Source organism: Scyliorhinus canicula, chromosome 12 (assembly GCF_902713615.1).
Source record: "Scyliorhinus canicula chromosome 12, sScyCan1.1, whole genome shotgun sequence".
Classification (NCBI taxonomy): domain Eukaryota; kingdom Metazoa; phylum Chordata; class Chondrichthyes; order Carcharhiniformes; family Scyliorhinidae; genus Scyliorhinus; species Scyliorhinus canicula.
In genome coordinates, this window is record NC_052157.1 from 20,870,358 (window position 1) to 20,896,715 (window position 26,358).

At 46.1% G+C, this 26,358-nt stretch overlaps 1 protein-coding gene across 4 annotated transcripts in view; it reads right to left on the reverse strand.

The window, feature by feature from the left end:
- Positions 1 to 17,237: 17,237 nt before the first annotated feature.
- Positions 17,238 to 26,358, reverse strand: part of LOC119974227 (dipeptidyl peptidase 8-like) — a 42,752-nt gene continuing 33,631 nt past the window's right edge. For all 4 annotated transcript variants that reach the window (XM_038812991.1, XM_038812992.1, XM_038812993.1 and 1 more), the window contains 4 exons: positions 25,736 to 25,888; positions 23,822 to 23,964; positions 22,665 to 22,776; positions 17,238 to 20,959 (listed from right to left, as the gene is read on the reverse strand). In XM_038812991.1, coding sequence (XP_038668919.1) covers positions 20,843 to 20,959; positions 22,665 to 22,776; positions 23,822 to 23,964; positions 25,736 to 25,888 — 525 coding nt within the window. In that variant the 3' untranslated portion in view covers positions 17,238 to 20,842. The remainder of the gene's footprint in view (positions 20,960 to 22,664; positions 22,777 to 23,821; positions 23,965 to 25,735; positions 25,889 to 26,358) is intronic.

A 26,358-nucleotide genomic window follows, 5' to 3' on the forward strand; every position in this document is an offset into this window, starting at 1 on the left:
CCACTTGCTCAGGACTCTATCAATCACCTTAAACATTCACTCCCTCCACCACCAGTGTATAGTGGCAGCCGTGTGTACCATCTGCAAGATGCAGCATACCAACTTGCCAAGGTGCTTTGATAGACCTCTGGTTTAGGGGTTCCCAACCCGTGACCCTACCACCTAGTAGGTGCATGGGAAAACCACCACCTCTAAGTTCCTGTCCAAGATATACATCCTAACATGGAAATGTATCTTTGTTTCTTCATCGTGACCGGGCCAAAATCCATGGATTCCCTGACAGTATTGTGGGAATCCCTTTAGCAGGTGGACTGCATCGGTTAGGGAAGGGGACACACCTCCAATGTCTGATGGGAAAGTAATGGGTAGGCAATAAATTCTGACCTTGCCAGTGATTCCCACATCCCATGAACTAATAAAAAAGGGCCTTCATAATTTTAAAAATCTCTTTTCTGCCACATTTGGCTGTTGTAACAGAATCCCACAGTTTATCTTAAAAAGAAATGAGCAGCTTGAAGAAGAGGAACACGGAAGTGTACAAAGATTGAGGCTAGGTGGTTCACGTGGAGAACAACACTGGTGCACGACAGAACAACACTGGTACACGACAGAGCAACACTGATATATTAACTCCCATCCCACTGGTACACGGTGGCTGCTCTGTACCATCTGCAAGATGCTGACCTGCTCTTGTAGCCACAGTATGGGTGGAATTGAGATGGTGCCATAGTGGTAATATTACTGGTCTAGTAATCAAGAGGCCTGTGCTAATGCTCTGGAGACGTGGATTGGAATCCGACAGTGGCACATGGTAGAATTTGAATTCATAGAATCCATTGAACCCGGGTCCCTGGAGCTGGGAGGCAGCAGTGCTAACCACTGTGCCACCGTGCCTGGGAACATCTGGGAACACCACCACCTGGTGGTTCCCCCCCAAGATGCACCATCCTGACCTGGAAATATATTGTCGCTCCTTCACTGTCGTTGGGGTCAAAATCCTGGAACTCCCTCCTGAACAGCACTGTGGAAGTGCCTACACCACATAGAATTTAGAATTTAGAACAGTACAGCACAGAACAGGCCCTTCAGCCCTCGATGTTGTGCCGAGCAATGATCACCCTACTCAAACTCACGTATCTACCCTATACCCGTAACCCAACAACTCCCCCTTAACCTTACTTTTTAGGACACTACGGGCAATTTAGCATGGTCAATCCACCTAACACCGCACATCTTTGGACTGTGGGAGGAAACCGGAGCACCCGGAGGAAACCCACGCACACACAGGGAGGACGTGCAGACTCCGCACAGACAGTGACCCAGCCGGGAACCGAACCTGGGACCCTGGAGCTGTGAAGCATTGATGCTAACCACTATGCTACCATGCTGCCCCACATAAGCTGCAGAGGCTCAAGAAGGCAGCTCACCATCACCTTGTCAAGGGTAACTGGGGTGGGCAATAAACGCTGGTCTAGCTAACGATGCCACATCTCGTCAATGAAAAAGAAATTGATCAAAATTGGCACCAAATCCTGTGAATGTTTTAAAATAATTAAGTACATGTGCTAAATAACCAATTAATTACAGCTTTAATTTAGATGAAGGTTTGTCACTGCCACAGAAAATTCGCAGTAGGCAAAATTATAGTTTTAAATATTGCTAAATGCAGTGTTGCCCGTAATCATACTCTCTGTGTACAGGGATACTTTGCTCCACCATTGTAATTTGAGGCATGTCTATTCAGGTAACTGTCTATTTATTTCCGTATTAAGCAATGTGCTACTAAAAGCATGCCTGCATTAAGCTTCATTTGTCATGTTATTGTAGTATCGGGTGACATTGGATTAATTCACTGTTTAGACCAAAAGGGTATTGTTTAATGATAGAATACCAAACTGCAGCTGCCAAGCACACACTTAGCAACATTATTAAAGGTTGTGAAATTACCACACTTCAATTCTTTCGGGCTTAGAATGATGGTCATTTTTCCTCACTGAAGAATAGTCTTAAAAAGCACTAATGGATGGCTGTAAAAGTGACAAGTAAACTGAAATAAGGATTTGATCAGATGTAATGCTGCACAAAACCATATGAAGCGCCAAGTTTAATTGAGCAATGAATCAATGTTTAATGGATAACTAGTTTATCATTGTTCAAGTGATCTGTGATTTATTTGAGGCATTTTGCATCATACAAAATCACATTGGAACTTCGACTAATGCACTTGTTTATATTTACATCTGCATTATGCTTATTTGCATACTCCGGAGTGTTTCGCAGGAACTGGTTGTGAGCCGATTAAATCATTTACTTGCAATTAACTATTTGAACATAAGTGTAAAAATGAAAGCCCATGGGATCCAAGATGACGTTTGAAATTGGATTATTAATGAGCTAGATCATAGATTATAGAATTTACAGTGCAGAAGGAGGCCATTCGGCCCATCGAGTCTGCACCGGCTCCTGGAAAGAGCACCCTACCCAAGGTTAACACCTCCACCCTATCCCCATAACCCCACCCAACACTAAGGGCAATTTTGGTCACTAAGGGCAATTTATCATGGCCAATCCACCTAACCTGCACATCTTTGGACTGTGGGAGGAAACTGGAGCACCCGGAGGAAACCCACGTACACACGGGGAGGATGTGCAGACTCCGCACAGACAGTGACCCAAGCCGGAATCGAACCTGGGACCCTAGAGCTGTGAAGCGATTGTGCTATCCACAATGCTACCGTGCTGCCCCACGGCTAGAAGGTAACAGAGGGAACATTTATAAATTATATTAATTTCAGTTGGGTAGCTGTAACCCGGGTGTCTTCTAGGAATTGACCCTGGCTGTTTAAATTTTTTAATGTTTATGTTTAACAATGGCGGTCAGAAACATATATAACATGAGGAAACTGGATTAGGAATGAATTAATAGGCGTAATTCAGCGGACTAAACCTAAAGTGCACTTATGGGCGCGTTTGGTGAAGTCTTTCTTGGCAGCTGCTTGGCGAGATCGCAGCTTGTATTTAACGGCCACTTAGTGTAATTAGGTAATTTGGACGTTCTGAATTCTCCCTCCGTGGACCTGAACAGATGCCAGAATGTGGCGACTCGGGGCTTTTCACGGTAACTTCATTGCAGTGTTAATGTAAGCCTACTTGTGACAATTAAGGTTATTATTATAGTGCCAAAAATGATCCCCCATGTGCAAGTAAACTAGTGTGGCAGGGGGGTGGGTCAGAAAGTGAAAAAATTGAGGGAGAACTAGGGAATAGGGCCAGTATGGCTGTGAGGAAGAGCAGACAGGGAGATGTTGCTGAAAACAGTGGGACTGGTTGCCTGAAGTGCACATGTTTTAATGCAAGAAGTATAACAGGTAAGGCAGATGAACTTAGAGCTTGGATTAGTACTTGGAACTATGATGTTGCTGCCATTACAGAGACCTGGTTGAGGGAAGGACAGGATTGGCAGCTAAACGTTCCAGGATTTAGATGTTTCAGGTGAGATAGAGGGGGATGTAAAAGGGGTGGAGGTGTTGCGCTACTGGTTAGGGAGAATATCACAGCTGTATGGTTGTGGTGAATCACAGTAGCGTAATTCACACTGTATTACTATGTCTCTGTAAGCTCGGCACGCGAGCAGTTGCCCTGCTCTGCCACTAGGGGGAGATGCACTGGGAGTGTACGGGAGTTTGTACTGGGTTCCACCCTTGGCTCCACCCACGGCTCCACCCCCCTAACCGGAAGTATAAAGGTTGATGCTGAGAGCCTGCCTCCCAGTTCATCTGGAGTTCATCGTGTCACAGGCAGGCTCTGTTGTAAGACGATTAAAACCACTGTTCACTTCTAACCACATGTCGCGTGAATTGATGGTCTCATCAATGGGTAGAGATCAGGAATAAGAAGGGTGCAGACACAATGTTGGGGGTGTACTACAGGCCTCCCATCAGCCAGCGGGAGATAGAGGAGCAAATAGGTAGACAGATTTTGGAAAGGAGTAAAAGCAACAGGGTTGTTGTGATGGGAGACTTTAACTTTCCCAATATTGACTGGGACTCACTTAGTGCTAGGGGCCTGGAAGGGGCAGAGTTTGTAAGGAGCATCCAGGAGGGTTTCTTAAAACAATATGTAGATAGTCCAACTAGGGAAGGGGCTGTACTGGACCTGGTATTGGGGAATGAACCGGCCAGGTGGTTCGAAGTTTCAGTAAGGGAGCATTTCGGGAACAGTGACCACAATTCAGCAAGTTTTAAAGTGCTGGTGGACAAGGATAAGAGTGGTCCTAGGGTGAATGTGCTAAATTGGGGGAAGGCTAATTATAACTATATTAGGTGGGAACTGAAGAACCTAGATTGGGGGTGGATGTTTGAGGGTAAATCAACATCTGACATGAAGGAGACTTTCAAATGTCAGTTGAAAGGAATTCAGGACCGGTATGTTCCTGTGAGGAAGAAGGATAAATATGGAAATTTTCGGAAACCTTGGATAACGAGAGATAATGTCGGCCTCGTGTGGAGAAAAAGTGGATTTTTCACAACAGCAGGTACACCTATCCGAAATGGAAAGGAAGTACGAGATCTTCTAGAAGCTATGGCCTTACCAAAAGAAGTATCAGTTCTAAAATGTAAAGCCCATACTCATGAGGACACTATAGAAGCAAGAGGAAATGCTCTTGCGGACCAGGCAGCAAGGAAAGCTGCCTCCCAATGGCATCAGGAATTCAGTCACATTTACAAATTGGGAGTATCCACCTTTTTACATGATTTACGTGAAATGCAGGATGTTTGTACAATGGAAGAAAAATGGACATGGTTAGAATCAGGTATTCAGCCATATGATGGAGCTTTAAACTTGATCCTGGGCAGACCTCAGTCCAAAACCTCAACTGCTAACAAAGGCACGTTAATTGTTGCCTCTCCTCCTCCATTAACGACAAATCCAACCCTTGCACTCGCTTCAAAAAAGAATTCCAGAAGATTCCTTTCTCGTGAGGACGGCCATTTTGGGAGTTTCAGATTTCATGGTTGCAGACTGGTCTACGATGAAGGCCAGCCTCCCGGCTACAGGGAGAAGCCCTCAGTCACGTATCGCTAAAAAGTTGCCAAGAACTGTCAACTTGAGAAAACTGTCATTATTTTGAATGTTGCTTTGTTAATTTTAAGAAATTAACATATCTTGTTAGCTGTGCTTCCTTCAACAGAATCGCCAAATTCATCTACAGAAAACCAAGATACCGCGCAAAATTGGTTCAGTCATATATTAAATAAGTTGTGTTTGATATTTTAAAATAAATGTTTAAAATTAGCCTGGAAATGAAAACTTCCGATAATGTGGAAGCTGTTTTTTTTTTAAACGAAACACACAACTCTAATTAAAAGTAAATCTAAATTCCAAGAGAACACATCGTTCTTGGGAATTTGGCAGCAATCCAACTTTTACTCCCAGTCCATTTGAGTGGCATGTATGAAAAACGTTTAGAGATGCAAATGGCATCATTCCAATTTATCCACCCACTATACGCCCTTTTTGTCTCTGCAGGAAAATTAACCCCTTCAACAACCTTTTGTGTCAAAAAGTAAAAGGAGGCATTTGCCAGGGGGATAAGGCTGGGACCAGACAAAGCCTGTGTGGAATATAAGGAACGTAAGAAGGAGTCAGGAGGGCTAAAAGGGGTTACGAAAAGTCATTGGCAAATAGGGTTAAGGAAAATCACAAGGCATTTTACACGTACTGATGAACCATCAATCGAACGCGAGACGAGTTGCTGTACAAAAGTTAGGCTTTAATAAGCTAGAAGTTAGCCCTGCGGTCGACTACAGTAAATGGCCGACCGCCGGGCGTTCTGGGTATTTATACCTCGCTCTGAGGCAGGGTTAACTCAGCCTCTCGACCAATCGGGGAGACATCACATGACTGGTCTCAACCAATCGGTCGAGAGGCACATGACCGACCAGGGCCAATGGTAAGCCAGTGTTCTGCACCAATGGCAGACAGCTATGCAAATCATACCATCACACGTACATAAAAAGCAAGAAGGTAGCCAGGGAAAGGGTTGGCCCACTGAAGGACAGGCAAGGGAATCTATGTGTGGAGCCAGAGGAAATGGGTGAGGTACTAAATGAATACTTTGCATCAGTATTCACCAAAGAAAATGAATTGGTGGATGTTGAGTCTGGAGAAGGGTGTGTAGATAGCCTGGGTCACATTGAGATCCAAAACGAAGAGGCGTTGGGTGTCCTGAAAAATATTAAGGTGGATAAGTCCCCAGGGCCTGATGGGATCTACCCCAGAATATTGAAGGTGGCAAGAGAGGAAATTGCTGAGGCCTTGACAGAAATCTTTGGATCCTCACCGTCTTCGGGTGATGTCCCAGAGGACTGGAGAATAGCCAATGTTGTTCCTTTGTTTAAGAAGGGTAGCAAGGATAATCCAGGGAACTACAGGCTGGTGATCCTTACCTCAGTGGTAGGGAAATTACTGGAGAGAATTCTTCGAGAATTAGCATATTAGCGAGAGGCAGCACACTTTTGTGAAGGGGAGGTCATGGCTCACTAACTTGATAGAGTTTTTCAAAGAGGTCACAAAGATGATTGATGCAGGTCGGGCAGTGGATGTTGTCTATATGGACTTCAGTAAGGCCTTTGACAAGGTCCTTCATGGCAGACTTGTACAAAAGGTGAAGTCACAGGGGATCAGAGGTGAGCTGGCAAGATGGACACAGAATTGGCTAGGTCATAGAAAGCAGAGGCCCCGCTGCTACTTTTGCGGCCAGGCCAAGCACCCCCGCCAGCGCTGTCCAGCCCGCACCGCAACCTGAAAAAGCTGCGGCAAAAAGGGCCATTTTGTAGCCGTGTGCCAGTCCAAGGCGGTCGCTGGAGTCCCAAGCAGCGACCACGGATCCCCCCCAGCGCTCCTCATGGACCCTGCGCGGCCCGTGGACCTCGCTGCCCCCACCCCCCACCGCCACGAGTGATCCCCGGGCGTCGCCATTTTGGGCCCCCGACGCCACGTGCGATCACCGGGCTCCGCCATTTTGTTCACAGCCCCACCACGTGCAGCCAACGGGCGCCGCCATCTTGGATCGGCACTGAGGACCCAGCAAGTGACCACCCGCTGCAGGATGACGACTCGGAGTTCCTGCCACGACTCGCCTCAGTAACATTTGACCAGTCACGGCACTGCACGCTGTCCACGGCAACCACGAAGATCCTTCTCAACGGCCACGAGACGAGCTGCCTGCTGGACTCCGGGAGCACAGAAAGTTTTGTCCACCCCGCCACGGTAAGACGCTGCACTCTTCCCATGTACCCGGTAAAACAAATAATTGCTCTGGCCGCCGGTTCGCACTCGGTCCAGATCACAGGGTGCTGCATAGCGGACCTCACGGTCCATGGGAGGGAGCTTAAAAACTATAAACTCTTTGTCCTTCCTCACCTCTGCGCGGCAGCACTCCTGGGGTTAGATTTCCCGTGCAACCTCCAGAGTCTAACATTTAAATTCAGCGGCCCTATGACCCCCCTTACCATCTGCGTCCCTCAAGGTCGATTCCCCATCCTTGTTTGCAAACCTTACCACGGATTGCAAACCCGTCGCCACCAGGAGCAGACGGTACAGTGCCCAGGACCGGACCTTCATCAGGTCCGAAGGCCAAAGGCTTCTGAAGGAAGGGGTTATCGAGGCTAGCAACAGCCCCTGGCGAGCACAAGTGCTGGTGGTTAAGACCGGGGAGAAAAATCGGATGGTCATAGACTACAGTCAGACCATCAACAGGTTTACACAGCTGGACGCGTATCCTCTCCCACGTATCTCCGACCTCGTCAACAGGATCGCGCAGTACAAGTTTCTTTCTACGGTGGACCTTAAGTCCGCCTACCATCAGCTCCCCATCCGCGCAAGTGACCGAAAGTACACTGCGTTCGAAGCGGATGGGCAAATCTACCACTTTCTAAGGGTTCCTTTCGATGTCACAAATGGGGTCTCGGTCTTCCAAAGGGACATGGACCGAATGGTCGACCAACACAGTTTATGGGCAACCTTCCCGTATCTCAACAATGTCACCATCTGCGGCCACGACCAGCAGGACCACGACACCAACCTCCGCAAATTCCTCCGTACCGCAAATCTCCATAACCTGACCTACAATAAGGGTAAGTGCGTGTTTAGCACCGACCGTCTAGCCATCCTCGGCTACGTAGTGCGTAACGGAGTGATAGGCCCCGACCCCGAACGCATGCGCCCCCTGATGGAGCTTCCCCTCCCCACTCCCTCGAGCGCTGTTTGGGCTTCTTTTCATATTACGCCCAGTGGGTCCCCAATTACGCTGACAAAGCCCGCCCACTCATCCAGTCTACCACGTTTCCCCTGTCGATGGAGGCCCGCCAGGCCTTTAGCCACATCAAAGCAGACATTGCAAAGGCCACTATGCGCGCTATCGACGAGTCCCTCTCATTCCAAGTCGAGAGCGACGCGTTGGATGTTGCTCTGGCGGCCACCCTCAACCAAGTGGGCAGACCCATGGCCTTCTTCTCCCGTACCCTCCACGCTTCTGAAATCCGCCATTCCTTGGCCGAGAAGGAAGCACAGGCCATAGTCGAAGCTGTGTGACATTGGAGGCACTACCTGGCCGGCAGGAGGTTTGCCCTCCTCACAGACCAACGGTCAGTGGCTTTCATGTTTGATAATGCACAGAGGGGCAAGATAAAGAACGATAAGATCTTGCGGTGGAGGACTGAGTTGTCCACGTACAACTACACATCTTGTATCATCCTGGGAAGCTAAATGAGCCTCCCGATGCCCTGTCCCGCGGCATCTGTGCCAATGCACAAATGGACCGCCTCCGAACCCTCCACGCGGACCTCTGCCACCTGGGGGTCACCCGCTTTTTCCATTTCAGAAAGACCCGCAACCTGCCCTACTCCATCGAGGAGGTCAAGACAGTGACCAGGGAATGCCACAACTGCGCGGAGTGCAAACCGCACTTCTACTGCCCTGAACGAGCGCACCTGATAAAGGCTTCCTGCCCCTTTGAACGTCACAGCATGGACTTCAAAGGTCCCCTCCCCTCCAACAACCGCAACATGTACTTCCTCAATGTGATTGACGAGTACTCCCATTTCCCTTTCGCCATCCCCTGCCCCAACATGACCACAGCCGCCATTATCAAAGCCCTACACACCATCTTCTCCCTGTTCGGTTACCCCGCACACATTCATAGCGATTGGGGGTCCTCATTTATGAGTGACAAGCTGCGTCAATTCCTGCTCAGCAGGGGCATCGCCTCCAGCAGGACGACCAATTACAACCCCCGGGGTAACGGACAGGTCGAGAGGGAGAATGGTACGGCCTGGAACGGTCCAGAAATCTCCCAGTCTCCCACTGGCAAGAGGACCTCCCAGACACCCTCCACTCAATCCGGTCACTTTTCTGTACCGCCACTAACCAAACGCCTCACGAACGTCTTCTTGTTTTTCCCAGGACGTCTTCCTCAGGGACCCGCTCCCGACCTGGCCGGCTACCCCCGGGCCCATTCTGCTCCGGAAACACGTGCGGGTGCACAAGTCGGACCTGTTGGTCGAAAGAGTCCAGCTACGCCACGCAAATCTGCAATACATGTATGTGGAGTATCCCGACGGCCGACAGGACACGGTCTCCCTGCGGGACCTGGCACCCGCCGGATCTCAGCCACACCCCCCAGCACCAGCCTCCCCCCCCCCCCCCCCCCCCCCCCGATACCCACTGTCCCCAGCACCGACGCACCCACAGCTCAGCGGACAGGAACCCCCTCCCCCGGCCTGGATCCCGCTAGCTCCGACCAGGGGTACGGACACAGAAACAAAATCATTGCTCCCGGAGTCACGGACGACCACCGCTCCGACGTCACCGGCACCGCTGCGCAGGTCAAGCAGGACATCGAAGGCGCCCACGCGACTGATTGAATCGATGTGGCCTACAGGGGCCTTCTGTCTGCGGATGGACTCTTGTGATTTTTCTTTTGTTCCTTACCTGTTCCCCCATTCCCCCCCCCCCCCCCCCCGTATTTGTGCACACTGTTCATAGTTGTTGTTTTTCCTTTTGCACATAAATTAAGAGTCAGTGTGCAGCCATCGATGCAACGGTATGACCTAAACATCTTTAGTCATACTACCAGTCTCACGTACTCACGGGACACCGCGTCCCCCCCCCCCCCCCCCCCCCCCATGCCCGCGTCCCCCCCGCCCCGGCTTTTTCAACAAGCAGTGAATGTGGTAGTATGACTAGGGGTATTACGGTACCTTAGAAGTGAGGTGCTATTGGTGCAGAGGACTCGCTGCCCATTGGCCCGGGTAAGTCATGTGCCTCTCAGCCGATGGGCTGAGTGGTAGGTAGCTCCGCCTACAAGGCAGGATATAAGAACCCGTGCTTCCCGGCAGTCGGCCATTCTTCTGTACGTCAGCTGCCGAGCACACATCTTGTGCACGAAAGCCTATCGTTTGAATCTCATCTTCGTCTCATGTCCAATTGATGGTGCATCACTCACGGCGAGCGATCATCACTCTCCTGTCTTGTTAACTGTCTTGTGACCTGCTGACAGTGATAACACAGGTTGTGGAGTGTCCTGGAGGGGAAACAGGGTGGTCGGGGAGGGGGCAGTGTGATGGGAATGGGTTGGGGGAAGAGGGTGTGTGTGGGGGAAATGGGGGTATTAGGGGAAGTGAGGGGGGGAAATGGGATGTGGGGTGTTGAGTTGACAGGCACAGCCTCGTCCTAAGAGAACCTAGGGATGATGGGGGCCTCCTTGGTCCCCCTGGCATGTCGGACCCTGTTATCCATCCTCCAGTTCCTCCTCAGGGTCAACCTCCAGCCTCTCCTGGTCCACCTTCTCCTCTTCACTCAGCATGTCATCCTGTTGGCCTGTCACATTGTGGAGAGGCCAAGGCGCAACACGCCCAAGGGCCAGGACACAGATATGCATAAGATGGAAGATTCTGGGTCAGACATGGAGACAGAAGCATCCATAGTCTCAGATGACAATTTGGCCAGGGAGAGACAGCCGACAGCACCTGCCAGATGATTGGTGTGGATGCGACGCCCCCCGATGCGTTACTCACCCCGACTCAGTCCCACAACCCACTGGGAAACACAGCTGCAGACAAAGCGACAGAGACCTCATCCAGCTCAATGTCAGAGGAACTTACGGATTTCGGGGTGGAGGGTGGGATGTACAAGACCCACGGGGAGACCCAATTGATCTCCTCATGGGGCTCATGGAATACAAGCTCCCCTGCTGAGGGCGGAGGCCTAATAGTTGGGGCCCATTGAACTGGGCAGTTAAAAAACAGCCAAGATTGGAACCAGCACTTCAGATGGTCCTGGCTGGGACTGACGTAGTGTCTGCTGTGCTGTGGCCTTGTTTGTCTTTGACAGAATAAACCTGTGTGTTTAAGCCTTCTTGGGGCTACTGTGAATATTATGCATTGTTTAAGGAAGGGCCAACACGACAAGACTTTGGGGTTTCCAGACTTCCTGTTTCCAAGGGGCTGGTTTAGCTCACAAGGCTAAATCGCTGGCTTATAAAGCAGACCAAGCAGGCCAGCAGCACGGTTCGATTCCCGTACCAGCCTCCCCGGACAGACGCCGGAATGTGGCGACTAGGGGCTTTTCACAGTAACTTCATTGAAGCCTACTCGTGACAATAAGCAATTTTCATTTCATTTAATTTCATGTTTCTTACTGGAGTAAAGGGAAGATTGAAAGTCAATGGCTTCTGTCAGCTTCCCATTGTATCACGGTGTCTTCCACCGTCCAAATTAGACTGGATGAGACTCAGGGAGTGTTAACCAAGCAACCATGTGATTGAAGCTGGTTTAAGGGAATGTATATTCTACTTAATTAAAGAATTCAGCAGCAAACTTTCATGAGTTTAAAAATAAAGGATATTTATTCTCATATTCTGTAATTATGCAGCTCAGTCTCCATAGAACCATAAAATCCCTACAGTGCAGAGGGAAGTCATTTGATCCATCGACTCTATGCCGACCCTCTGAAAGAGCACCTTATTACCCTTATTACCCAAGGACCCGCAGATCCATCAGACATAAGCCAGTCTGAGAAACAGACTCTGAGACTAGTTGCAAGTCATCAAGTTGCTTCACTATTTAACCTGTTCCAGTTTCAAAGATCACCTGAGAACCAACTTCCTAGATAGCCAACTACAAGTAGCCTCACAGCTTGCCCTTCGCTTTACAAGACCCTCACTACAACTTGAAATCATCAGACCCAATCAAGAAACCACAGGCCTCCCACGTGGAAGATCAGCAATCATAAATCAGAATCATAATTAACTGTAATGTGTGAAAGTACATTTTCTTTATCAATATTCAAACTGTGTGTGTATGCTTGCATGAAACTTGCACTTTCTATCTGTGTCAAATTGGGTTTCCTCTGGGTGCTGCGGTTTCCTCCCACAGTCCAAAGAAGTGCAGGTTAGGTGGATTAGCCATGCCAAATTGCCCCTTAGCTTCCAAAGAAATGTAGGTTACGTGAGGTTCGGGGGTTAAGGAGCCAGGGCGGGGTGTAGGCCATAGGTAGGGTGCTCTTTCAGAGGGTCGGCATAGAGTCGATGGGTCAAATGACTTCCCTCTGCACTGTAGGGATTTTATGGTTCTATGGAGACTGAGCTGCATAATTACAGAATATGAGAATAAATATCCTTTATTTTTAAACTCATGAAAGTTTGCTGCTGAATTATTTAATTAAGTAGAATATACATTCAAAAACTAAGAGACTCACCTCTTTCCATACAAAACATACCGATTAAGGGCAGCAAGCGAGCACATACTTTCTGTCCATGGCAGGATTCAACGGTGTTGGGAAGAAGCAGGAAGCTTCATGAACCATATGTTCTTTACTTTTTCCATCATTTATGTCCTAATGCACCATATTATGAATAAAGAACCCTGCAGCCTCACCATAACTGAAGGAAGTGTGATGAGTATTCACTGAGTGGTGCATTGCTGCAGCCTCTTTGGACCACAGAAGTAAGGTGAAGTCACCATCGTCCCAGATGACCATAGGCTGCTTTTCCCTTTGAGGGGGGAGAGCTGACTGGTGGTGATTTAACCTGAGGCACCTCAGAAGAGGGGCAAGCTTGAGGAGGCAGGGCCTTCACGAATAACCGCAGCAGATATGGGAATTGACCCATGCTGTTGGCCTCACTCTGCATCATGAACCAGCTGTCTAGCCAACTGAGCTAAACCGAACCGCAGCAGTGGGTGTCCAAGTGCAATATTGTTGTCTTAGTCTGAGAAACAATAGTTTATTGAAGAAAAAGGGGCATCATTGTAATATTACTTTTAATAATTCAATACCTATATCACAATATACTCCTTATACACACACGGCTGTGTGGCAGAATTTGGCTCCAACTCCATCTGCACGTTTGCTGATGACATGACCATAGTGGGTCGGATTTCAAACAGCGATTAGCCAGAGTATAGGAGGGATATAGAGAACCGAGTGGCATGGTACAATGACAATCTCTCTCTCAATGTCAGCAAAACTAAGGAGCTGGTCATCGAATTCAGGAAGCGATTTGTCGTACACATCCTGTCGGCATCAATGGTGCTGTGGTGGAGATGGTTGACAGCTTCAAATTCCTAGGTGTAAACATCACCAACAATCTGTCCTGGTCCACCCACGTCGACGCTACAACCAAGGAAGCACAAGCGCCTATGCTTCCTCAGGAAACTAAAGAAAGTCGGCATGTATATATTGATTCTTACCAATTTTTACAGATGCACCATATAAAATATTGTATCTGGTTGCATCACAGCGTGGTATGGCAACTGCTCAGCCCAAGACAGAAAAACTAGAGACGTGAACAGAGCCCAGTCTATCATGCGAACCCACTTCCCATCCATTGACTCCATCTGCACCTCCTGCTGCCTTAGGAAAGCAGGCAGTACAATCAAAGATCCCTCTCACCCAGGTTATTCTCTCTTGCATTCGGCAGAACATACATAAGTCTGAGAACACGCACTAACAGATCTAAAACAGCTTCTTCCCCGCTGTTAGACTCCTGAATGGCCCTCTTAGGGACTGAACTGGTCTCTCTGTCTATGTATCTTCTCCAACAACTTCTGTTGTAGAAGTGTATGCTTCATCCGATGTCCATGTATTTACATTGTGTATTTATCGTATGTCCTATGTTTTTCATGTATGGAGCGATCTGCCTGCACTGTACGCAGAACAATACTTTTCATGTATCTCGGGACACGTGACAATAAATCAATAAATCTAAATCCTAAATCTAAAATTGATTAAAAAGTATAAAGTTAAAGTCTTGCAGAGAAACATTTCACTTAAACCAATTGCCCCAAACCCTTCGTTATGGTTTGTCTTACAGGGGGCAATTATTCAAACCACCATCAATGCATTATTATTATTACTGGTGGTTTCTGAGAATCGTACTTTCAATTCAAAACCAGCAATAGTAAACAAGGAAAGATCTTTGTGCAATCACTAAGAAGCGGTGCATTAGAGTTTACTTTTGATTTTAAGTGATTTATCTGGGCATTAACTCTTCATGGTAAACTGGATTTGAATTGTAAATTAGAGGACAGGAGACCATTCAATCTCACATGAGTTTCTGGAAAACTCATCACTGTGTAGTTAGATAACAATCTACTTCCTGAGACTCTTACCTGGTGCTCAGCTTTACCAACTGGTTGAATCCTTCCTGCAGGGTGTCCATGTATCTTCATTCCCACATTAAGTGCAGTTTAACACTTTTTTTGGACAAGTGCACACTTATACATTTTATTCTGCCAATGATGGCACATGTGATGATGTCTTTAATGGAAGTGCCTTCATAGCTTACCAAATGATGACTACTGTCCTAGCATTGAATATTAAGATTTTGATGCTGCAGTATTGATGTTCCCTGTGAATAAATGTCTTGTTGTATTTCGTGCTGTATAAACACTACGCGAAACTCTTCAGCTGCCATATCCAGTCTTGAAGCTGAACCCTCAAACCTTCAACAGCTCAGTCCAGTATCAGTTATTTTCTCCAATACTGAGGCCAGTTCCTGCCCGGAGAACATTTCAACTAATTTTAATAGGGTTTTCATCTCCAGTGGTGCAACCAGAGGGCTAAGTTTCCTGCTGACAAGGAGGTTGTGGGTTTTTGAACACAGGTTCAAGCTTTTATGTTCTGAATGTTAAATTCCAACGCCGGCATCTCCATGCCATCATTTAAATTATAAATGCTTAGTTAGATTGTTTTTTTTATTCGTTCATGAGATATGGGTGTCATTCTCTGGACCAGCATTTATTGCCCATCCCGCCATGTCATTTTTTCCCCATTTTTAAAATACATTTAGTGTACCCAATTATTTTTTTTTCCAATTAAGGGGCAATTTAGCATGGCCAATCCACCTACTCTGCACATCATTGGGTTGTGGGGAAGAAACCCACGCAAACACGGGGAGAATGTGCAAACTCCAGACAGACAGTGACCCAGAGCCGGGATTCAAACCTGGGTCCTTTGTGCCGTAGACAGCAGTGCTAACCACTGTGCTGCCGTGCTGCCCCCCCTCCCCCCTCCCCCCCCCCAATGGCATTTAAGAGTCAACAACATAAGTCAAATATAGGCCATACCAGGTAAGGGTGACAGATTTCCTTTCCTAAACAACGATTAACGCTCTGGGGACCACGGTTAAAATCCCACCACAGCAGATGGTGAAATTTTGAGTACAATTTTTAAAAAAACCTGGAATTAAGTCTAATAATGACCATGAAACCAGGGGCCCCATGGTGACTAGCGCTGCTGCCTCACAGCGCCAGGGGTCCCAGTTTGATGCCAGTCATGGGTGACTGTGTGCAGTTTGCACGTTCTCCCCGTGTCTGTGTGGTTTCCTCCCACAGTCCAAAGATGTGGTTAGATGGATTGGCCACTCTTGCCCCTTAGTGTCAAAGATGTGCAGGTTAGGTGAGGTTATGAGTTGCAGGGATAGGGCAGGAGGAGTGGGCCTAGGTAGGGTGCTCCTTCAGAAGGTCAGTGCAAACTCAATGGGCTGAATGGCCTCCTTTTGCACTGTGGGGATTCAATGAACATTGTTGATTGTCATAAAAACAATGGTTTCATGGCCATCATTAGACTTTCATTTGCAGATTGAATTTAAATTTCACAATTTCCTGTGGCGGGATTCAAACCTGGGTCGCCAGAGCATTACCCTGGGTTTCTGGATTACTAGCCCAGCAACAAGACCACTACGCCACTGCCTACCCGAGCAGTAATTGTATGGTTAATTTGAATGACAATGAAGGTGCAAATTTCTTTCACACTTCTGAATGAAGTCTCCTATCAATCTTTGTCCTCCAACTTCCCAGGCCCAGTGCTTACCCAAACTAGTTTTTCTCTACATCACTAATAACTTCCAACAATTTATCTACATCACTAATAACTTCCAACAAAGGATTCAAGACTGGATCATATTCTGCCACAGAACCCCACCCACATTAGTTGTGTCATTTTATATTTAAAGACAAAAGAAGCAAAGGGAGCAAGAAAACGAAGAAGGGAGAAAAATCGAATTGAGAATTGATGGAGATGACCATTTTCACTTGCGGAATCGCGAGAATGATGCAACTGGTTAAGCTTTACCTTTTTAAAAAAAATTTAGAGTACCCAATTTTTTTTCCAATTAAGGGGCAATTTAGCGTGGCCAATCCATCTAACCTGCACATCTTTTGGGCTGTGGGGGTGAAACATATGCAGGCATGGGGAGAATGTGCAAACTCCACACAGACAGTGACACGGGGCCGGGATCGAAACCGGGTCCTCAGCGCTGTAGACAGCAGTATTAACAACTGCGCCACCGTGGCGCCCATGGTTAAGCTTTACCTGACCTCTTTTAAGAATATTCATCACTCACAAAATTACTGCTTGTATTTATTTGAACTGTACTACATGAAAGATATCAATTACATTTTGAAAGACTAGTTTCATTCCAGTCAACGTTCTTGATTAATAGTGGAAAGTGATGAGACTTGTGTCTGTGGATCTTTTTTACCCAATCAATACTGGTGATACTTTCATTGGACAGCCCCATAGACACCGTCTTTTGCACACATGACTACTGGAAACAACGTCATCAAACTTTCAGAAAAACATAGCTGTTAAGCGCTAACTGTTGTTCATCTGATGTCACATGCGATGTTGCTTGCCTCCCCCGATCCACTAAACTCAACCAAAAAAATATATACTTTTTACATTAAGTGACTGACTGAAGTGCCACAATAAACAGAAAACCATTTATTCAGCGTGATCTTTCAGAGATGCATTTTCAGACCAATTCTTTTATTTATGTTGTAAGTTATCTGAAATTGTTATAAACAGTGCAATATAGACAGGGGCCCCTCAGGCTCCGTGCACAAGTTTGGTTAGATTCCTGTACAAAACTGATGAATTATCATTACGACTGTGCCTGCTCATTCACAGGAAGGAAAAAACCCAGGCTGGGTATCTCTCCCCTTTTCAGTGAAAGCAGAAACAAGCGACCCATGTCAAAAATTGGCCAAACTGGGAGTAAGGTTCACCCCTCTTCCCCATCATGCTTAAACACAGCTGAACAATACTGATCTCAATGCAAACATTCAAATGCATGTTATATTTACAGCAACAATTTGCCATGTATGCTTATACATTTGGACTGATTGTGTAACTCTGCAGAATACAATTCCTGTTTAACTGGGTTTCAGGAACTCCAGAATGTGTTGTCTTTGCGTGTCCAAACATGGTCCCAAAACAATTTCACAGTCAAAGATTTGAAAGGAACCAAAGTTGGAGGAATGTGATGAAACTGGTGAGCTTGCTGTTGGTGGCAGTGTTGGAGAGCTTCATGGTAGATTGCTTCATCCACAGGTTTGACTAATAGTGCTGAATTTGTACGGACAGTGACTGCCTGCTGACCATTTACTGAATGCAAAGAGCGAGGATTCACCAATGTCTTCAGCAATAACTCCCCATGTTGAAAAATTCTGATTTATGTTTCCATTTGATTTTTTTCCAATTTCTATGGAGGAGTGGATTGTTTCTTTATAGACGCAGGAGGCTAAATGCACAAGAATTAAGCATGGTCGAAAAGTGTTTTCAGTGAGCTCCTATCCTGTTTATGTTATTTCACACTCGGTCTACACTGAATCACACCAGCACACTTCCAACCTTTGTCCTCCTGTGTAAGTGTGACAATGTGGAAATCTAGCATAAGGAATAGCACAGACGCATTTGAGGGAAGCTAGATCAACACGAGGGAGAATGGAATAGAAGGATGTGAGCGTAAAGCTTGGTGGGAGGAGGCATGTGCAGAGTATAAAAGCTGACATGAACCTGATGGGACTGAATGGCTATTTTTTTGTGCTGTATGTATATACCGGTATGTCTGTGCAACCATGTCAGTGCAGGATTGCGCCCTGATTATTGAACAATACAAATTCATGGTTACTCCCCATCTGTCAGTGTGAAGCTAACACCTCCACACATTGACAATGTATTCATTCATGCCAACATACTGGTACAACAACACGTTCAGAGTGATACATGGTAAAGTTAGTTCTTCCAACAGATTAATCAAAGTCTAGAAAAGCTGCAGCAAATTATCTTAAACATAAAGTGAAACCATTTGTGGAGCAAGGAATGCAGCCCAGACAAAGCAGCATATGGTTTTTCTGAATCCAATTTACCACAAATATATTGCCACATCAACAGCAATTCAACCCTCAATATTCTCACAACTGCAATATTCATAATGGAAAAAACCATCAGCAGAATTTTTACGTTAAAGTCCATATTTAAAATAAAAATTTGATTATCAATCAATGTCCCCATTAATTTGTCAAACTGGTTTAGTGGGCTGACTAGAATAATAACTTGCGCCGTTTTTTAAAGATTGAGTTCTCTCATGCTTCCAAGGAGGTCATTAACTGGCTGTAAGAGGCTGGAACTCTGAATCCAAAACAATATGGTCTAACTCATCAATAAAAGACCCTTCAGGGAGGAGTGAAGACATCTCTCAAAACCTATTAACCCCCCCCCCATTCAATACCTCATATATCAGCAGAAAAGAGGCACAAGATTATTTTACCAAGTCAGAGAACAAGTAGGCAAAAAGACATTGGGGATCGACCCTCAGAAAGAGCCTTCTCCCCCGTCCTATCCCCACAACTCCACCTAGCCTGCATACTGAGGGGAAATTTAGCACGGCCATTCCACCTAACCTGCACATCTTTGGACTGTGGGAGGAAACAGAAACACCTGGAGGAAACCAACGCAGGCACGGGGAAAGGGTGCAGACTCTGCACAGACAGACTTGCATTGATGCCTTTGAGGCAGTAGCACTGTGAGCTGCTGCCCACTCGGCCCACGTGGAGTTTTTCAATATCAATCAAGCGGCACTACACCAATGGATCTCTCCCTCACTGAATGCACTGCCAGTATGAGATGGTGTGTTCACTCTGGCAGCTACAGAGAAACAATTAATTTGTATTGTCCAATAATGATTCAGTACCAGGGCACAATCCTGCACTTACATGTTTACACAGATTTATAAGTACTTGGTATTTACAGATTAGAAACTATTTAGCCCAAAAGATTTATGCCAGAGTTTATGTCCCACACGAGCCTCCTTCCATCTTGCTTCATGTCTTGCTTGTTGAAAAATGAAATGAAAATCGCTTATTGTCACGAGTAGGCTTCAATGAAGTTACTGTGAAAAGCCCCTAGTCGCCACATTCCGGCGCCTGTCCGGTGAGGCTGGTGTTTTAATCCACAAACACATAATCTACCCCGCTTCTATACATTGCCCTCACCTCACAGAAAACATACAATTCTTTGCAGATAGTATGCCGAAAAATCTAAACAAGCTTGGCAGTGGGTATAACTCTTTCACTTGTATCTGAAAGAAAATAAATAATTCATGACCAGATGCAGTTTTTTTAAGTAATAAAAATGATACCGTTTAAGACATTAATCAAAACATTACTGTTACATAAAGTGCTCAAAAATGTTTCACAATCATCTCCATTTACTCTACAATCCATGCAAGTACAGTCATTGCTGTTTTATGGTAATTAAGCAAATGAATCACAGCACTGGTAAGGCTGGGAGCAGACGCTGTGATGATGGAAAGCAGAACTGTAGGGCTGGCAGCCAGAAGCAAATGGGTAAATCTCACCAAGCTGATCAACTCACAGGAGAAAGATCAGTACGGCATTGGGGTTCTAGACAGCCGTGTTGAATCAAAGAGCAAGCAACATAGAATTGGAGGGAAATTGCTACATTTTTAAAGATTTACTGACATACACACATTCCTCAGCAGAAATCATCCTTAATGCCCGTAATATGCTCCTGGAAAGTGAAGTTTCCGTGATCATGGGTCTTATTTTACATTCTCCGTACAAACAGCAGAAAGTGATTGTCAGGCACTATTAGTGAGATTATAGGTGGTGCGTTATAATTTTGGAGACGGGGGTCAGGAGAGAGATGTGAGTGAGCATTGCCACTGGGGGATGGTGCTGATGAGCACTAGCCGCGAGATACAGATGGGTCAATGGTGAGCAATGGAGAAAGGGATGCTCTTGGAAAAGTAAGATGAGGGCAATCGTTGTTAAATTGCGTGAGAACCGTCACTGCTATTTGTATGATAAAGAGCAGAGAGATGATTATTAATGGGGAAAAAGAGATAATTAGTAGTAGTGACTTATGATGAAGAGCAGGTCACTATTGTGGGGCATGGGAGCAGTGTCTCTTTTCTGCCATCTATTGCGTTGAGTTGTTTGCTGAGATGGGAAGTCTCAAAATGAACAAATATCTTCTACTTCATGGCAGCAATTTGGGAAGCCAGGTTCTCCTGAAGATAGTAGAGCAGATACAGTTCATAATGTTCACCGGATTCTGGAACACGGATACTATGCCGCTCCTGAGGATACACCTTGAACGGTTGAAAAACATCAATTTATAAATGAAAAAAAATACAAGTATCCTTATTCTATAGCTGCAGATAATTATTAGTACTCTTTTCCATTTCTTTGTGTCCTGAGTACATTTTTTCCAGCTGAACAATTTGTTTTTTTCTCTCCATGTTTTGCCCTAAATTGGAATTAACCCATAATGTTTCTGTCATGTTAAAGCCAGTCATTTCTTTCAACAGTAAGTCAGCAGCCTGTTTGGCATAATAATTGGGTCCGCTAGTCAGTGTGAAGTAGATAGGATCGTAAGAAATAGGGGCAGGAATAGACCAGCTGCCCCCTTGACCCTGCTCCACAATTCAACATGAACATGGTTGATCGTCAATTCCTCAACTCAACTTTCCCACCCGCTCCTCGTATCTCTTAATTCTGAGACATCAAAAATCTGTCCATCCCAGCCTTAACGATACCTAACGCTGGAGCGTTAGAGAATTCTAAAGATTCACAACCCTCTGAGTGAAGAGATTTCTTCTCATCCCAATCCTAGACACTTGACCCCTTATCATCACAAAATCCCTACAGTGCAGGAGGAGGCCATTTGGTCCATCAACTCCGCACCGACTCTCCAAAAGAGCACTCTACCCAGAGCCACTCCCCCGCTCACCCTCCCACCCTATCCCATAACCTAACCTGCTCATCCCTGGACACTATGGGGCAATTCAGCATGGCCAATCCATCTAACCTGCACATCTTTAAACTGTGGGAGGAAACCAGAGCACCTGGAGGAAACCCTGGCAGACACGGGGAAAACGTCACACTCCATCCACACAGTCACCTGAGGCCGGAATCGAACCTGGGTCCCTGGCGCTGTGAGGCAGCAGCGCTAACTACTATGCCACCATGCCGCTGCTGGGGAATTACTGTGTCAAATCTCAGATGCTCCAAGCAAAGGAGGATATTGTAACCGGTCCTACGAGTGCGAGTGTATGTCAGATCAATCTACGATTCTTTGAAAACACAAGACCTAACTCAGGCAGTCAAACTCAGGGGCGCGACTCCTGGGTGGGAGAGTCGCGGAGCCATCCTTAACGGTGCTCCCGATCGCCAAATCCACACGCAACAGCCAGCTTTTAATAATGCCGGCTGCGAACGGCCTTCAAAATGGCCAGGAACAGATAAAAACAATTTGGCCGCACTGCGCATGTGTGCCCAATCATCGGTGAGCATGCGCAAAACTATGCCCATGCGCACCGATGATCGGGCATGCCTGCGCAGTGCGGCCGCATTTTTTTTATATGGTCACAGCCTTTTTTGTTAAAGTTCGGGGGGCCAAAGCGACTATTGGGGCCAAAGGGACCCAAAACCATTTCCTCCATTTTTGGCAGCAACAAACAAGGTAGGAGAAAATGGTGGGTCGTGCAGGGCTGCTGGCATGGGCCGCAAAGGTCGGCCGGCGTGGGTCGCGAGGGTCGGCCGGTGTGGGTCGCGAGGGTCGGCCGGTGTGGGCTGCGAAGGTCGGCCGGTGTGGGTCGCAAGGGTCGGCCGGCGTAGGTCGCGAGGGTCGGCTGGTGTGGGTCGCGAGGGTCGGCCGGTGTGGGTCGCAAAGGTCGGCCGGGTTCGGTCCTGAAGGTTGGCCGGTTGGTAAAAATGGGTCCCCGGAAAAAAAGTTTGAAAAACACTGACCTAACTGATACAGCAATTTTGCTCACTTGCGGTGTAAAAGATTACCTGCAAGTCGTACGGCCTCCCTGATCGAACGAGGAAGCTAAGCAGTACAGTAGTATGAGAAAAGTGAACATTTTCATCGAGAAATCCATGTAAGAGCAGCAGCCGATTGGGACTACAGGTGGGAAAGAAAGAAGGAAATGTGGTCACTGTTCATTATCCTTCACAATTCACATTAGGGGTAGCAGCAATTCTCAAGAGTCATGTTCTAAAACCTATTGCTGATGATAGTCCTCACCTACCGTCCTCGAGAATGTTCTTCACAAAATGATTCCTATTGCACAGGCTAACAATGTTCCCCTAATGTGCCTGTGCCACAAGTCCACAGGCAAATGCCGACTCTACTCATGTGCTGTTTTTTTAAAACTGTTAACTCAATTATCCAAAACATCAAGTCAAATTTAAATTGCAGTTGTAATATTGTGCAGGCACAGAGAGAGCAGGATGCATCAGAGACAGCTCACCAATTCCTCAGAAGTGGTTAAGTTTAGTTGAGCACATTAATTATCCGGTTTGAATCATCTTACTCAAATGAAATAACAAACTTTTTGGTTGATAAGTTAGACTTTAATTTACTTCACTGTCACCCTGACCCAAGTAACAGTGGTACTACAAATTATTAATTTTTTTTTAGGATGAGATTCAAATAAGAGCAAAATACTGCAGGTGCTGAAAATCTGAGATAAAAAAAGCAGAAAATGTAGTATCTGTGGAGAGAGGAACGGCGTTAATGTTTCCGGTCAGTGACAAGAAGATTCATACGGACTTGAAACATTAACTGTTTCTCTCTCCAGATTCTTCCAGACCTGCTGAGCTTTTCCAGCATTTTCTGCTTTTTATATTATATTTATTATATAGCATACAGCCTCCCTGGTTACAGGACACAGGATTTTATTTGTCTAAAGTTGCTAAACTCACTTAAAACTTCTCCACCCAACTCTAGCTAGATGCTTATGCCAAGATGATAAGACATTTCTTTCTCACAAAATGCAATTTATAAATTTTAAGGTTTACGGTTGCCAAAGGATCTTTAAGGCTCTGAATGCCAAGTGTCCATAGATAATATTCGATTGTCCAACACTTATGTTGGACAACCAAATTAAACACAATTTGAATTTTGAATGGACTTTGGGTTGGATTAGTAAAATAGTGGAACTTACTCAAGAGGAAATCGGTCAACTTGCATCGCTGCTGATCCAATGTCGTAGCCGCTCTCATTTTTATCTGGGAGACCCATGTAGCGTTCCGTGTATCCGGTATCATAGAAGATCCACAATGTTACAGGGGCTCCGGCTATGGCTACCTGCACAAAAACAAGGTTACAATTTGCAAGCTTCAAAGTACACCCGTGGCAAGATAATCAGAAAGGCCCAGAGCACATAAAAATAGATCAAAATGTTTTGACCACTATTTAGTTTTCCTCCAGAACAAATTGGGGAAGATTGTGGCCATCATCTTTGATCCTTGGTGCAAACTCCACACCCTTGTCACCGGATCAATCCGGATTGATAGAGACGTTGTGATGGAGAACAGTTAACTGCCAAACTTTTGTTTCAAATTCAAACCTGGAAGACCGACTCTGAATGGTCAAGGCATAGCCATGGGGAATGAACCAGGGAATGGCTGTCTCCCACGCTTTATTTGATTTATCTTGCGAGCCGTCCTTATGAGTGTGAGATGAAAACTTGTGACAATAAGTGATTTTCATTTTTTCATTTCAGGTTCTCCTGGTTGGACTTAAATTTTCTACCCTTCATAGGTAAAGATAAAGTTTCCATAGTTCCAGATGACCATAGAGAGCTGACTGGTGGTGATTTAACCTGCGGATCACCGTACCTCAAGCAAGAGGCAAAATTGAGAATTGAGAAGACAATTCATGAATAACCTCAGCCTGGCCGGTTTAGCTCAGTTGGCTAGACAGCTGGTTCATCGTGCAGAGCGAGGCCAGCAGTGTGGGTACCCTTCATAAACATCAGCTTAACAACAACTCTGCTTCCTGTATTTAATTTCACACGAATTCTGACTCACCCATGTATTTTGCTGACTTACGCACAATGCCCAAAGAGTCAAATTTAAAATTCATATCTTTATATTTAACACCTTCATCGGCCTCAACTTGCCCATCTCTGTTAGCTCTTAAAGCCCCTTCTACCTCCAAAATCACCTCCAACCCAGGGGTCTTGTGCACCCTCTCTTCCATTCACCCAGCACTGGAGACTATGACTTTAGCTGCCTGGGCCCCACGTTCTTCAGTTCCCTTGCTAAAAGCCCTCTGTCTGTTCACCGTCCTTTCCACCTTTAAAATCATTCTTAAAATCTACCTCACTGACCAAGCTTCTGACCAGCCCTCCTATAACTCCTCCTCTGGATCAGTGTCCTTTTATAGTATGCCACCATGAACTGAATTAAGTTATTTTAAGATTTTGACAAGTTTTGATCACGTGAATAGGGAAATAATATTTTCTCGGGTTGGCAGAGGGAGATGAGGGTGATCAAATTAAGTTGTCATGAGGGCGAGGAGGAAGGTTCGGAGAAATGTTTCTATCCAGTGAATTCTCTGACCTTTGTCACAGAGATTAGTTGAGGCTGAGATCACGGTTTGTTTACATGAAAAGTGGAGAAATCTGTAAAACAAGGGAAGCTATAGAGTTATGGGAACAGAGAATAGGCAGTAGGATTTGTTTTGGAATAATTCTCCGAAAAGCTGGCACAGGCGCGATGGGCTGAATGGCTTCCTTTTGTGCCGTGAATTGTGAGAAGTCAATGGCGAGCCATCAACCAATAGATAGGTCACATATGATTGGTCCACGTGGTAGCCAATCTGAAGAATGTAACTATGAACAATGAGTTCAGATTTAATAGCTGTAGAAACGTCGCACACCAATCAGTTTACATAAAATGGAAAATAGGACAATCTTTTTTTAACTTTTTGTATCTTAGATGCAGGCATTCCATTCACACATTACAAAGTCAGGTGATCAGTGGCAATCGTCACCATTAACGGGCATATCCAGTCACTTCGCTAATATTCCTTTTGTTCGAGCTGTGTGGATGAGAATGGGTAATGTACAAACCTTAAATATTTCTGGTCTCCTCACTAGACCCATGAGGGACAGATAACCTCCATATGACCAACCATGAATTGCAATACGTTCCATGTCAACAAAGCTGTACTTGGCGGCCAAATACTGTAGTCCTTCTACCTGGTCTTCAATTTCTACCTGACCCTGCGTGAGAAATCCACTAATTAGAATGCTAAAACACTGTGTGTTTAATATAAAATTACACCACACCATACTGAGCACAAGCACAGTTTGTCAAATAGATATTCAGCTTAGACCAGACTTCAGAAATCCAATTGCACCTTTGGAAGCCCAAATTGTATTCCGATTGAAAACTGATAAAAGTGTGTAGAGCACATCTGTTTAAGAGGCACCGGGGTCTTCAGGTAAAGGGAGTGAGTTACTGAGTGACAAAAGTGCAAGAGAATGAGTGAGTGGGTGAGCTTGAGTGTGATCAAATATGAGATTTAGAGGGCAGCACGGTGGCCTAGTGGTTAGCACAACTGCCTCACGGCGCTGAGGTCCCAGGTTCGATCCCGGCTCTGGGTCACTGTCCGTGTGGAGTTTGCACATTCTCCCCGTGTCTGCGTGGGTTTCGCCCCCACAACCCAAAAATGTGCAGAGTAGGTGGATTG